This window comes from Hibiscus syriacus, unplaced genomic scaffold (genome assembly GCF_006381635.1).
Source record: "Hibiscus syriacus cultivar Baekdansim isolate YM2019G1 unplaced genomic scaffold, ASM638163v2 tig00117005_pilon, whole genome shotgun sequence".
NCBI classification, from domain to species: domain Eukaryota; kingdom Viridiplantae; phylum Streptophyta; class Magnoliopsida; order Malvales; family Malvaceae; genus Hibiscus; species Hibiscus syriacus.
In genome coordinates, this window is record NW_024063519.1 from 814,864 (window position 1) to 830,655 (window position 15,792).

The 15,792-nt window shown below is 35.6% G+C and overlaps 2 protein-coding genes across 3 annotated transcripts; one reads left to right on the forward strand and one right to left on the reverse strand.

Moving 5' to 3' along the window:
- Window positions 1–1,335: 1,335 nt before the first annotated feature.
- LOC120195142 (photosystem I reaction center subunit III, chloroplastic-like) lies at window positions 1,336–13,996 on the reverse strand. Of its 2 annotated transcripts, none has more exons than XM_039197242.1 (2): window positions 13,268–13,996; window positions 1,336–1,347 (listed from the first exon to the last, which is right to left on the reverse strand). In XM_039197242.1, the coding sequence occupies exon 1, from the start codon at window positions 13,937–13,939 to the stop codon at window positions 13,277–13,279; it is 663 nt and encodes a 220-aa protein (XP_039053173.1). In that variant the 5' UTR covers window positions 13,940–13,996; the 3' UTR covers window positions 1,336–1,347; window positions 13,268–13,276. The 2 variants fall into 2 exon arrangements, with proteins under 2 accessions (XP_039053173.1, XP_039053172.1); XM_039197241.1 differs by lacking the exon at window positions 1,336–1,347 and adding an exon at window positions 12,870–13,014.
- On the forward strand, window positions 7,129–8,956 carry LOC120195143 (LOB domain-containing protein 4-like). Its single transcript, XM_039197243.1, has 2 exons — window positions 7,129–7,519; window positions 8,483–8,956. The coding sequence occupies exons 1-2, from the start codon at window positions 7,343–7,345 to the stop codon at window positions 8,819–8,821; spliced, it is 516 nt and encodes a 171-aa protein (XP_039053174.1). The 5' UTR covers window positions 7,129–7,342; the 3' UTR covers window positions 8,822–8,956.
- Window positions 13,997–15,792: the final 1,796 nt, after the last annotated feature.

A 15,792-nucleotide genomic window follows, 5' to 3' on the forward strand; every position in this document is an offset into this window, starting at 1 on the left:
GCAACCATATATGATGCCGCCACCGCCTTTCCATTACCAGATGTTGACGCCGCCTTCACCTGCTTTTATGACCCCGCCGCCGCCACCGCCACCGTCACAGATGACCCCTCCTGTAGGCTATTATGGATCTATGTTTGCAGATCTGACTTGGGGTTCATATACTGGATATTTGGTGGGTTCATCCTCATCACTCATGGCCGCAGCACAGACACCTCATGTACAGTTTTCACACTCAACGATGTCTGGGTTTTATGAGTTTTTCCAGTTTTCGTATGCCGGTGGGATAGTCAGTTATACACCTCCAGGGTCCTTATTCTATGGAGGTACTTCATCGTCATCAGCTCCTTATCAACCTAATGTACCTACTCAGGATGACGACGACGACGACGATGATGGTGGTGATGATGATAACAGCGAGGAGTCACAACCAGTGATACGAAAAAATCCTCCTCGAGACCGACAGCCACCTCCATGCGGAACACATTCGCATTGTAGGCATCGATAGATTTTATTTTTTATTATATTTGTATTTAGTTTATTGGACTTTTTAATTGTAATTTTTTTATTATATCTCATTTAATACTTACTTTATTTTGTTAAATTTGTTTGACTTTTTTTAATGTATTTCAGTTAATTTTGTTTATTACCATTTAATATCAATTATTGTAATTTGGTTATCATTTACCATTTAATACTTATTGTAAGTTTGTTGTATTTAAGATTATTTTGAAATACCAAATTGTTCGATAACTTTATTAAGTTTATCACTTATTATCTCTTTTATTATAATCACATATAACGCAAACGTCCAATCTCGTATTATTGTATCATTTTTTTAATCTTCATCAGCGATTATCGAATGACATTAACTTGAAGTAAATGCAAATCAAAGTACAAGAATTATTATTTGATAAACAAATACATAATTTCCTCGTTAATTGTTACTTGATGGCAACATAAGTGAACATGTTTTTCTAGTGTGTCCTGGGTTTCTACAATGCCCATATCTTCTATCTTGTCTAGATCTTTCTCGAATATCCATATCGCAATGAATTCGATTGGATTTTGGACGACCACGCTCCCTCAATAAACTTGGATTTGGTACAATCGAAAGCCAATCTTGAACCTCATCAAGGTCTTTGTCATTACCTATGGGGGGAAACTCAAATTCGTATACCTTAAAAACTTCAGATAGTAGGTATACGAGATCCACAAAATGGTTATAGTCTTGACGTGTATGCGAGCAAGCTGCTATCACATGAGAGCTTGGATACTTAAGAGCTTGAAAAAACCCGCAGTCACACGTTCTATCACTTAGATGTACTCTTAATGACACAACTTCAATCCCTTGAAGAGGTCACGACAACTCTGTGATACGAAACATTTCATGCCTTCTAGAGAAGCTTGTTACAGACATTACATTTGATGCAAAAAAAAAATTTCTGTAGATCTGCAACTAATCTAGGGTGATAGACATGACCGCCCTGCATCCAGGTTTGAGCTTGTTCCCCAAGCTTCGCAAAAAGTGCCCCCAAACAAAAATATGTAGTCTTTACCAAAATCGCTACTGGTAAGTGGCGTGTACCCTTTAAAGTTGAATTGATTGCCTCTGCCAAGTTAGTCGTCATGTGTACATATCGATATCCACCATCATATGCGTTCGTCCATATTTCTTTATCGATGAGGCTGATGTAATCGTATCCTTCCTCGTTCTTCGCCCGCAAATCTTGAAGTATTGATTCAAACGTTCGAGGAAGTAGTTCGTAACCTGATCAAAAAATGTATAACTTACTAACTTGTTTTCTTTGCAAAATTAAAAGGATCGAAAGAAAACAAACTACATCAGTTTCACTTACACATGCACACAATTAATTGACGCTCATCATTCTTTTTGTACCTTCCATGGTAGTTCGCAGCAATGTGTCGGAGACAATACCTATGTTGGACAAAGGGTGGTTGCCACATTGGACCTAAAGACTCTATTCATGCTTTGATCCCAGCTCCGTGATCTGAAATGACACAGATGTTTTCCCTCGTGATAACACGTGCACGTAAATTTCGAAGGAAAAAAAGCCCAAGAATATGTATCTTCTCCTTCGACAAGAGCAAAAACAACTGGAAGAATGTTGCGATTGCCATCTTGGACAACTACCAATAATAAAACTTGCTTGTATTTTCCATACAAGAAAGTCACGTCGATCTGGACCACATGCTTGTAGTATTTGACAGCATTAACGCACTGTGGGTAAATCCAAAAAACCCGGTAGAATTGGCATCGATGCGGAGAACTCGATCATTATGGTATGCATAGGAGGTTTCGAAGTCCACAATTGTCCCAGGATTCAACCTCCGCACCAGCCTAAACCAGCCTTGAAGTTCGTTGTAAGATGCATCTCATTCGCCATGAAGTTTGACAATGGCATTTTGTTTTGCCAACCAATCTTTTTTATAGGAGACAATGTACCCATACTGCGATTGTATAGCTGAAATCAACACAGCAACATCTATATGAGAGCTTGCTTTTACCATGGGCATGATGGCTTGACATATCACTTCAGAGTCCAAGTTGGGATGATCTTGGTATACCCCTTCAGCACAACATGTGTGAGGACCGTTGTATACTGTTAGTTTCCATCTATTGTTTTTCCTCTTCCTCTTCGATACACGAACCATTCAACTGCATCCGTTTTCGCGTCGGGCACAGTAGCATACATATTTTTCAGTCATGGAGCGGTCGACTCTGGACTGAACAAAATTACGGATATTATAATTTTGTATAGCCATCATCGTTTCTTCCTTGCTTGAAAACTCCATGCCTAAAGATAACTCACCATTATTTATTGATGAGTAATATCCATAGTCACCGAGATGAGGCATATCCGCAAATTCTGGCCCGTACATTGCATCATAATCAGTTTCATACTTGTGTGTTGGAGGGTCAGTTTGTACCATATTTGCTGGAACTTCATCTACATCATCATTACCATCGGAGTTGAATTGTGGTGATTATGGGTGAATGAATAGTCCAGTCTCAGCACCATCTGCACCAGGCTCATGAAGAGGTTCTTCTGGTGGAGATGATGGTTCCTCCATGCTCTCCACATTTAGGTCGAAGATCCTACTACTGGCACGCCTTCCTCTTGAACTAGAAAGCATATCTGGATTGAGATCGAAAAAGCTCGCAGTCGAATGCCTCCCCCTGGAGCTTGAAGCCATCGTGTCAAATGGAAACTGCACAGATTATTGCGTCGATGGCATCTCCATATTAAGGTCAAAGAAATTTATAGATGAATGTCTTCCCCTCGAACTGGACGCGATGTTGCCATACGGATTGTTCGTGGACCCACCTCGGTACATATTGTACGGAGTTACGGATGAATGTCTCCCCATTGATGTTGATGTGCCGGCACCATGATGTGAATTTCCCATTATGACATTAAAATCATTACACATTACTGTAGTCGGGTTGTCAACTTAATCAACTTGTTCAGCCTGCCCATAGTGTGAGCTTAATGGTTGACCCAGAAAAGCACGCACTTGAACAAACTTTGCATACATCTCAATATCGCCGTCTGAATAATTACTTTGAGAATCAACCATCATTTCAACATCATCATTGTTCGATAGTTTGAACGCTGTATAAATTAATGGCAACAATGATGTTGGAAATCTGTACTGCAACGACGACATTCTTCTACTACTTCCAATATGAACTTTCCTTGAAATCTTCGTTATCAGCTCCTCAAGAGTTTTATTTCTCTTGAATGATATTTTAACACGCTCATTTGATACGAATACAACACCGGTTTCATCTTCTCGAATTTCTCCATCATAATAAACAATAGCTGAAAGTCGCGTCATTCTTAGAGTTTAAAAGTACAACAATATTATATCTGCAAAAAAACAACTGAAACAAACCTGATTAAATAAATAATACATGACCAAAAATATAAAATAATAAATTTTTACCACATAAACGTAAATAATTTAAATAATATAATTTTATATTATTACCTGCACCGCAAAAATATTTCGATGTATGCTCTCACTTTCTAATTCTACAAACACAGAAATTAATTGAAAACAATTAGTATAATATTTTTTCAAATAAGCATATATAACTATAAAATAAATATTATAACAAAATTACCTTATAACGAAAGATCGAGCAAACTTCTGAATTAAATATAAAATGATTGTCGGATGTTATTTACTTATTCAAATGATTGTTGGTGAGAGAGTTTACGGGAGACGGCTGTTTATAGCCGAGAGAGGATGCCTTAAAGCCGAGAAGTTTGGGAAAATAATGCAAGGCGCGGTCCTTGCACCTCGCCTTGCATTATGCATGTTTGATAATTGAGATAATTGAATAGTGCGGCCCCTGTCCCGCGCTATATCTTACGTGGCTTAAGGCGCGGCCCCTGCCCCGCACCATACACACGTGTATCCATGTCAGCATAAGGCGCGCCTTACCCCACGTGGCGCCAAATCAGCGTATAGCGCGCTGCGTGGGGCGCGCCTTACTACAAAGGGTGTTAGATCGAAAAATATATCTGACCAGTGCCTGATCAGAAATATTAAATTAAAAAGATAATTTTTCGAGGAAAACGCCTATTTTTTACTATGAGAAAATTGTTGAGAATTTGAAAGTAAAAGTAACCATCAGATTAGGATATGATAAAATAAAAGTTATTCGTATATTAAAAAATAATATTTAAAGTATTTCATTTTTTCATAATTTATCTTTGCAATATTAAAATAATAAATTTTTATTATATTAGATTATAACTCTTATAACAAACTATAATTTTTTTTACGAAAAAAAAGCTATAAAGCATCTTCATAAAACATGTAAGTTTTACACGAAAAAATTACAAAACTTTCCATATAGAATATTATGACACTACATATCTTTCGATTCTCTGTATTCCTAAAGAGCTAAAATCCTACTATATATTCATAGGACATATTAGTTGATCATGAATAAAATTTAATTATATATTTTATTAAGATTTCATATTATTAATTATTATATAAAATGTACTTGATAGTTAAATAATTTTAATCAAATATTACCAATAATTGCAATAACATTATATTAATTTATATAGATAAAGCTCACATCATCAAATCTTTTAAAACTATAAAAAAATGAAAAATCAGGTTGTTTGATTGACCTTGTGAAAAAAAGGAATATGATAAAAATAAAATAATTATAATATATATACAAACCTAAGTTTATCTAAGTTGACTAAGTCATCGATAAATTCACACCTCAATCACACTATCACACAAATAAAAATAAAAATAAAAAAGAGGTGAGAAATGAGAAGTCGCTAGACATGCAATTGGATCCACAAATATGAATATATATTAATATTGTTGGCGAAACCCTATTCTTTTAATGATTAATGTTGAAATTATTATTAATTAGTATGTTATTTTATGCTCCCAAGCACGCACATGCATCATTTTCACACTACTTAAGAGAGTGCTAACATGCAAGTATTGCAATGAAATGTTAGGCACCGCATTAACTTAGACTCAGTCTAAGCAAATCGACCTACACATGAAAAACAAAATGAAATTATTATTTTTCATAATCCAAACAACGTATGTAATTATTATTTTTTATTTTATAGTATTTTAACGTATAAATTATTTAGTATAATAAGTCAATCGAACATTGAAAGTTGAAAAAAAGTAAAAATTTAAAAGAATAGTTTTTTTTTGAATAAAACCATTTTAGAAGAAATCAATATCTAAACCATTTATCATTATAAATGTTTTTTATATTTAATCATATTTAAATAATTCTATTTATATATTACAATAATAATAATCGAATTAAGATTCATTATCTCACAATGCGAGTATTATATGATCTTGCATATGGTTTGTATGGATAGTTTTTCATGTTCGTATGTTTATTTTATTTTATCATATTTTATAAAATAAAAAAATGGGGTCCATCTTAAATAGGCCAAAGTTCCCATATAATGCTTCAGGGAATTTTTAATTCTCAAACTAAAGTGTTCATCCGATTAATTCTCTATTTTCTACAGTAAATTTGGGATCTCTCGGCGTCTTCAGAGTTAATCAGATTTTTGGATTGTTTATTGGGATCTCTAGGCGTCTTTAGTGGAATCCATGAAAAAATTTGGCTTTTTTACACAAATATCACCTTAACATAAATTAATTACTTGTTAAGCACTGTTTAAGAATATTTTACATATCTAGCAAATTTTTAAATACTTTCTATAAATTTAATCATATTTTGTATTAATTATTTTATTATTTAATCATTTTATAATTTTATTTAATTATTTTATTTTTTTGTAGTTATAAAATGAAAAGTGGTCCTTGAATAATTATATTCGTATTTCTCGGCTTTTAAACTTTTCTCTCGACTGTAAATACGCTCTCAACCTGTAAACATTCACATCAATCCTCTAAACTAGAAGAATGTTGTCGCTTCAGTATAGATATCCACGTGTTGAGAGCGTATTTATAGCCGAGAGAAAAGTTTAAAAGCCGAGAAATCCGAATATAATTATTCAATGACCACTTTCCATTTTATAACTGTAAAAAAATAAAATAATTAAATAATTAAATAATACAATAATTAAATAAAATACTAACAAAATATGATTAATTTTATAGAAAGTATTTAAAGATTTGCTTGATCTGTAAAATATTCTTAAACAGTGTCTAACAAGTAATTAATTTATGTTAAGGTGATATTTGTGTAAAAAGATCAAATTTTTTCATGGATTTCAACTAAAGACGCCTAGAGATCCAAGCAAGAGTAAAAAAATTCTGGTTCACCCTAAAGACGCCGATAAATCCCAAATCTACCATAGAAAACACAAACAATCCAACACCATGAAGACGCCGGGAGATCCCACCAAAAAATCTGGTTAACCCTGAAGACGTCGAGAGATCCCAAATTTACTGTAGAAAACACCCCTTTTGAAGAATTAATCAGATGAGCACTTTAGTTCGGGAATTAAAAATTCCGTGTAGCATTATATGAGAACTTTTGCCTCTTAAATGTACGTGGTTCCCATTTCCTTATTTAATACCACCCGCACTTCTGCCTTGCAAAACACCACCTCTCCTTACCCTCCTTTCAGATTTCACTCACAATCTGATCTATTTCGTTATTCTTCATCTTCTTCTTATACTTCTACTTCTTCACTTATCCTTCTAATTGTATCATCATCTCCAAGGTAAAGCATACAAAAGTTAAAGTAGGAGTGGCCTTTTTTTTTGAAAGTGCAACTATTAAAATCTAGTGAGGCAGTCCTTTAGGGGATATATAAGAGAGTCAGAGAGAGAGATGAAGGAGAGTGGGAGGAAGCAGGGCGCAGCAGCACCATGCGCAGCATGCAAGCTTCTAAGGAGAAGGTGTGCCCAAGACTGTGTATTTGCTCCTTATTTTCCTGCAGATGAACCCCAGAAGTTCGCTAATGTGCACAGGGTGTTTGGTGCTAGCAATGTCAACAAGATGCTCCAGGTTCCATTACCTACCATTTATATATAATATTACCATATTAATATGCCTTTGGGAGCTCCTTAATGAATATTCCCACCCCAAGTTTTAACTTTATGACAATATTTCTCATTTACACGTGGGAAATTAACGTTCGTTCATAAAAAGGGTTTTGATGCTTTGTTTTCATCAGTTTAATTAGATGGTATATATGTTTTGTTTAAGATTAATAACAGTTCTTAGCCCTTATATCTGCATTTTCCCAGGGTAATCAAACAACAGATTCCCTTATTTTCTTTTTCAAGTTCACTAGATTTATGAGGTCCCAGCTAGAAACTCAAAACTCAAACTCCTCATACATTGAATGAAGAACATTTGAGAAACAAGTTTATTTGATAAAATATATATGAATAGTACTTTGTGTTTGGTTATTTTTTCTTCTTTCTGCTTAAATTTCTAAGGGATGTTCTTAGATCACGTGAAGATGTTTTGTAGGTGCTTTTCTCAGTGAGATTACATAAAATTGCTTTTTGACCATTTCTTTTTACGGCTTGAAATTAGGTATATAGGGATAGGGCTATACCTCCAAATAGCAAAGTTGTGTCTGTGTGTGTTTTTTTTTAGCATTCAAATAGCAAAGTTGTCTTTTCACGGCCATTCAGAAATAATAATTAATGAAAGCTTGAGACATCAAAATCAAACATAGAATATCATATTATATTTTAATTATTTTAACATTATTTACAAAATAAAGTATATAAAGACGAGCTTACTTTAAACGTTAAAGTAATATACTTTGGACTTTTGCCAAATTCTCTAGCACATAAAAAATGATGCAATGAAAAGATGATGTCACCATTAGCTCATATAACCATGGGTTCATTACCCATGGGCCATTACTTCGCCCCATTCCTTGATACGGATGATCATTGTTGTTTTCCCTATTGTGCCCTGCAAGCTGACCGAATTTAGTTATCGAACTCGCAGGAACTACCGGTGCATCAACGGGGCGACGCGGTTAGTAGCATGGTGTATGAGGCCAATGCCAGGGTACGTGACCCTGTTTATGGGTGTGTCGGAGCCATATCATTTCTACAACAACAAATAGACACCCTTCAAACCCAATTGGCCCTGGCTCAGGCAGAGGTTGTGCACCTGCAGGTGAGGCAGACCGCATCGTTTTCACATCATGGGTTCGGCCCTGGAAGCCCAAGTAACAGCGGGTCACCCTCATCCAAGCTCATGGGTTCACAAGATAAGACCATTTTTGACATGGATATGATAGTTGACCAGGGTAGCTTGGGACAGTCCATGTGGTCATGCTAGCTTAATTATATTACATATACATATGTATGCATGCTACATTTTTGTCACCCTATGCTTAGTTTCCCTCTTATTATATCCCTAAATCATTTTATATACAACAATTTGAGTAGACAAAAAGAGAGGTAGCAGCGATAGCGGAGGCGCCGTGGCGACTGTGATGGTTGTTAGGGTCACTTAGCTTTGGTTTGAAAAGGGTCTTTGTCATTAATTATATATAATGCACATGTATAATATTATCCTTACATATGTGGATTTGGTTTTAATTCCTTTGTTCATGTTATTTATTTTAAAAGATGAAACAGATTGTTAAAAAAACTTAAAAGACCGATAGTTAAAAGAAATATCGGTTAAGTTTAAAAATTCGAGTTAAGTTGAATTATCTACACTATCCCTTATTTTACCTTTTTTTCAATACAGAGGCTGGCATCAAAGCCATTAGCTTCTTATTAGCTCACGAGCATCATCTTCCACAAGCATCTTGACTTCTGGTGGATCCTCGTAAAGGTTGAAAATCACAGGGCTAGTCCAGGCCATGTTGGCTAAGCCATCTGCTACCTTATTACATTTCCGCGGAACATACTGAAATTTCAACTGCCAAACTCGTTGGATAACAGCATGAACATGCGGCACCATCGGAGTGCTATTCCCAGCATCGAGCTTGCCTTGAAGGACATCTATCGCCTCCTTACTATCAGCAATAACTTTTGTTTTAAAAGAGTAGTATAAGGGTGCATGAATTTCTCCACTTCTATCTAATTGATGTTGATGAGTTTATATTTTCAGCGCTGGGTTAATACTTTTGTGGTGTTAGTTTACCTACCATATAGAGCATGTCAACACCATTATATGAAAGCCTTTTAATCTATTGATATCTGGGAAGCTTTTCATTGGCTTAACTCATGATCTTACTTAAACACACTCAACATTTTCAACTCACGAGGAAGGAAAATTGGGAGCATCCCATTCCCATTGGATTGGTTGATAGAAATTTAATTTCAAGTTCAAAATTTCAATGCAAAACCAATGACCTAGGAAAGTATATTTGGTGGTAATTAGGAAAAGAACAGCAATAATTGTCATATATAAATCCATTCTGGTGCTTGGATCCAGATCACATGTAAAAGCTCTTTTCTTATTTACATATTACAACCTCTTTTTGTTAAAGAATAAAAATGTCATCTGTCAAGCAACTGATTTAACATAATTGAATCAAGCAAGAATCCTTTTTTGACGTTAATTCTTTGGGTTTCCCGACAATAATATTAATCAAACCCATAATCATGATCCATGGAAGCTGCTGCATCAACCAAAAGGACAGAAAGTTTGGAGTGGTTAACGAGGCTAACACATAGTTGCACTCTCTTACGTAGACTTGTTACCAACCAGCTAATAATTTATTTCCCTTTCAATCAATTGAAAATATATACCGGAGAAGGAAAAAAAGAGAATAAAGTGTCAGATATGCGGGTGCTGTCAAATAATGCAACATGGGATTCCACAGAAAGTCAAACCCCTAAACCAGTCATTTACATGTCCTGTAGTAATCTGCAGCAGTGCTGTTAACTTCTGTGCTTAATAATTTGATCATCTTTTTCATTATTCAACGAAGGCATCATTCATTTTTATTACAAGGACTTACTTTTTTTTTTTAGAAAAAATAAAATCTTTGGATGAGACTAAAATTGCTATGGTTATCTCATGGTTGATTCAGTGGTCATAATTGTTAATGTTGAATTGCAAAAGCAAGAGAGGTGATTGGCCCTGGAACAGTGGAATCAAAATTTTGATTGCAACGGTAAATTTGTCAAATGTTTTAACCAATTAATTAACCTCAAGTCAAATTACTATGAACTATTTCTTTTTTAAATGTTGACGCAGTTGTAAAAAAAATCAAATCACACGATTACCAGTTCCCTTTTGCTCCCCGACAGGGTTACCAACCGGTTTTGAAATGGGGGAAATAATGAAGGATTGGTCCATCCCTCCCCTCTCAGAGAGAGAAAGCCTGGGGTTGGTGGAATGCACTCACCAGTATGTTCTATAATTCAAATTGCTCTCTCATTATGTCCCTTTGCTATGACTTAGACAGGCTAATTAACTTATAAACCCACATTGTGTCTGGACTATAAATTCTAGATGATTGCGATTTTGAATTTAAAGATATATTCCATCTTTTATCCAATGTCATCAAGTGAAGTCTAGGAAAGAGTGAAGTTTAGATTTCATTCTTATAAAAGATCAGAATTTTATACATTATTAGTGGTTTAGTTGATAATACGACAAAAAAAATAAAACTAAATTTATTTAATCTGATATCTTATTATACTTGCTCTCGAGGACGTATGGAGGGTAGGTGGGCGAACCAAGAAATGGGAAGAAAGAATGATCAAGGCCCAATTGGTTTTATGTAGTGATCCAATCAATATCAATGTGGATTATCCGAGTCGAAAGGGCAACAAAAAGTGTAAGTTTACTACTTAGACCAGGGCTAAAAGAGACCGGCGAGCATGGGCTAACAACGAGAAACCAAGTTTGGCAATGTGCTGAACATTAACCGAAAGACAACTTATTTCCACATTAATTTCTTTGCTTCAAAAGGGCCTTATTAGTTTAAACCCCCCCGAATATTCATTAGTTTGGAAAATACCCCATCAGCCATTATTTGGAAAAATACCCCAAACTACTCATGTAAATCTACCTCTCATTTTACAAAACACATTTAAAAGGATCTCGCTTTCTTTAGAACGCAAGATCTAGTATTGCATTTGGGAAAATACCTCTCATTATGCAAAATGCAATATCAACGAGAAATTTAATTTATTGTCAGTTATATCAAAACAAACTCGTTTTTTACACAAAGCAAGTTCCATTGACAACCCATATATAAAGCACATCTAAAAAATGTGCTTTAATTAAATTTGATAAAAATAATATTATAAGGACTAGAGATGTAAATTAATACACCTTAGCTCCATGAGTTAAAAGTTCTAATGGTGTTAGTTTATATAGATATAGTGGAACATTTAGGCTATGTTTGTTAGCAATATGAAATAAAAACTAACATGGATTCTTCTATCTCACGTAATATTTAGTTTTAAATTCTATTAGAAGTTAATTTTAATTAACATTAAATTTTGCAAATTCTTTCATGAAATTTTATTGTATATTTAATATTAATAAAAATTAACTTTTAATAAAAATAAATTTATCAAAATGTTTAATTTTAGTTCATATATGGGTTAAGTAAAGTAAAAAAACTAAAAAGTACATGAGAAAAAGGTAGAACTCATGTTACCATTTATTCCACATTGCTAACAAACATAGCATAAACATTCCACTACGTCTATATAACTAACACAATTATGTTTTCAACTCGTGTAGTTTAAATGTATTAAATTATATCTTTAGTCTCTATAATATTATTTTTGTAAATTTAATTAAAGTGCATTTTTGGATGTGTTGTGTTGTCAACGGAATTCACTTTTTGCATAGAAGTGAGTTTGTTTTGTTATAGTCGATAAATTTAATTTCTTGTTTAGTTCACATTTTCCTAAACACGAGGTCATTTTCTTAAGTTTAATATTAGATTTCACGTTTAACAAAAGGTGAGGTCTTTCAATCGCGTTTTCATAATGTGAAGTAGTCTTACGAGGGCAGTTTGTGAGATATTTTTCCGTATAATGGCTGATGGGGGTATTTTCCTAAATAATGAATATTTGGGGGCTTTTAAACTAATAGCGCCTCACAAAAGACACTCTAACATAAGGTAATAAACAATGCCTGAGCCTAGCTTGATTCAAACAGACTATTACACATTGATGATTTATTTTGTGCCAGGCCGAGCTCCTGGCTCTCCCTATCAGCCAATTTGATTTTTGGTTTGTGCCCATTGCCGAAGGGCCCGTTAATGTTACCTTGATCTTGTTTCATTAGACTTCCATGAGACTAACTATTGCGTTGGATTTAACACCATCTTTTCTTTTTTGTCAGTTAAACGTTTCAGGGTTTCAAAGATTCCCGTTTGTAACATGAAATTTGGACTGAAATGGAAAGAAAAACAGATCCATATGATTAACACTAGCAAGCATTACGTAAAGATTACATAAAACTTTACAAGAAATTTCCAAGACGCCTCTTTTCCCCAAATATTCAGTATAAAGCACTCCCATCCTAGTAGTCGTCCCATTCAAGCTCTGTATACCCAGAAGAAATCAGATGAAACCAAATCAAACAGCCATACAGTTAAATGCTTTGTATATACATTCAATCACGGTAAACATATCAAATTTATGTTTATACAGTATCCTTTCGTTTTATTTCATGATTTTCACAAGGCAGCCTTCATAGTTCATGTTAACATATAATATTTTGTCTAAATTATAATGATATTATTGTTATAAAATCATTAATAAAGAATTTGAAGATAGGAAGAGAAGAGATGCAGACCTAAGGAGATTAGACATCCTTGACAACAAGGTCACCATTGACGAGCTCTCTGTAGGCAGCAACAGGCCAAATAAAGCCTCTGAAGATGAGACTGGTAGCCAAAGGCACGTCGATGATGATCTCCTTCATTGCCGGCTTCTTCTCATCGCTTATAGCGATGAGATAGCTCCTTCCGACCCACCCAATCCAGCCGGCGATGTACAAGAACAACAGCCCGGGAGTGATGAACTCACCCCAGTGCCTCTGGTCGCCGCTCACTATCAAATGAGGCAACCCATCGGATCCGCAGAGCAGGCCGTACTTGCCGTAGTTGTCGAAGCGTCTCTTGGTTTTCTCAATGGTTGCTTTGATGGCGAGAGCCGGTGCGCTGTCGGGGGCGTAAAGCTTCAACGAAGACTCCAGCTTCTTGATCTGCTGCTTCTCGCGCTTGGCGAATTGCTTGGACTCTTTGCATGGAGTGAGCCCCGAAATGTCAGCAACAGCGGGAAGCGGAGCTGAAAGGAGGATGGAAGAAAGAGCGAGAGCCGCCGAGAAGGCTTGGAGTGGTGAAGCGGATTTGTCGAAGGAGGAGCATACGATCAATGATCTTGATGAAACCCTGGGGGTAACTTGGGAGTTTAGATTTGGCTTCAGAATCGATTTTGAGAGATTAGTAGGGATCGTAAGAGACATCTTTGGGTCTTTCTTCTGTGTTTTCCTTTTTTTTCCCTATTCTCTTCGTTGAGGACGAAGAAAGAGTGGGATGAGATTTAGATTCAGGTGAGGGAGGATGTAGTGGTGGGAACATGGATAACAAATCTGAGATGGATGGTTGTGATTGGCTAACTGATGACTTGGTTGTGAGTTTCAGATTCTCTCCCATATCTTCTCCAATTTTGGATAAAATTGGAAGTACAATGGTTAGTTCGTGTGTTGTACATGAGCCCGACCCTACTGACTAAACTGTTGTAAAATATTCGTTTAGAATAATGGTAATCTATGTCAAATACCACTCATCTTTATGTTTGTGATCGAAAATATCACTGACGTTTTAATTTTGTCAATTTTAACACGGACATTTATGTTTCACTTCAATTTTGTCACTCCGTCGTTAATCCGTTAACGGCACGATAACATGGCATGAACGGGTCGTGATGGTGATGACATGGAAGGCTTACCAAAACGACGTGGACCTACAGAAAGAGCTGAAGCTGTTTTTGGTACGTCTATTATAATCCTTGGCCTGGCTCAGATCAACACCACAGTCCTTAACCTGACAAACTGCGCGATTTCCAGAACCTCCGCTCAACTTAGTCTTCTTCCCACTAGCTCCGTCCCAAGCTCTCATCTCACTTTGACTAATTGGGTAACCGTGACCACCTTGGGAACCGAGCTTTAAAGTAAGGCTACGTTCTTCTTCATTGGCACCATCATCTTTCACCACAATAACCCTCCTTTTCTTTTCCAATTCCATTTTCCCTTTATCAGTTTCAAGATTCATTTCTTTAGAGCATGACGTTGAACTATTCGACGAATTTCCAGGAATCCCATACGAGTGGGAAAAACTGCCTTCCCATGCCGTCAGCAGACACTTGATTTATCGAGCTAGCAATGAAAAGGTCATTCCATAAAATGAACGAGCTTCAGTTGCAAGTCTAGCCTCCATTTTCCAAACCCAGAGACACAACAAGATCCGAACACAGTATTTCAATCTAAAAATATAATTTTACAACAAAAACCCAAACTTTAACCCTATTCCAGCTACAGATCGAAGCTCCAAAACCCCCCAAAATAAACAAATTATACAACTAATCAGCTTCAGCGCTTCCCCAAAAGACCAAAAACAGTACACAGGCACATCCATGATTCCAATTAAGAGCAACCCACATACCCAAATTAACGTCACGACAGTTAACGGATTAAGAGCAACCCACATACCCAAATTAAGGCACATCCATGACAAAAGCCCCTTGATGAAACTTGTATGTAGATTTTTCAAGCATCTTATAATCCATTAATGAGGTATTATTTTCCATAGAAACTGTCATTGTAGGCTTGAATTTACCAAAAAATGGTGTAGTCCAGCCCCTTTTACAACATCTTCAAATCCAAAACCAAGGAAAAAGAGGAAACATAGGGAAAAAAGCATTAGTTCTAAACCCTAACTCTCAAAGTCCCAAAACTATGAAGAAAAACTGAAATAGTGTGGGGTGAAAAGAATATACATGAGCTCTTCCCATCATTTCTGGTGGATTTGCGTGAATTCTTACTGTAATAAACCCATAAACAAAACAATGACGAGATAATTACAGCCAAGGAAGAGCAAACAAGAATGAGAGTTATTGTCATTTTCTTGGACGGATCTTTCTTTTTGTGCTCCTTGCTTCCCAGTTGAAATCTTTCTATCTCATTAAACCTTTATAGAGTCAAAATCATAACTTTTCTCAGGTAATACAAATGTTACGTGGACTAAATAACTTTAACAAAGCCGTTCATGTCATCGCCGCCACGACCATCCATGCCATGTCATCGTGCCGTTAACGGAT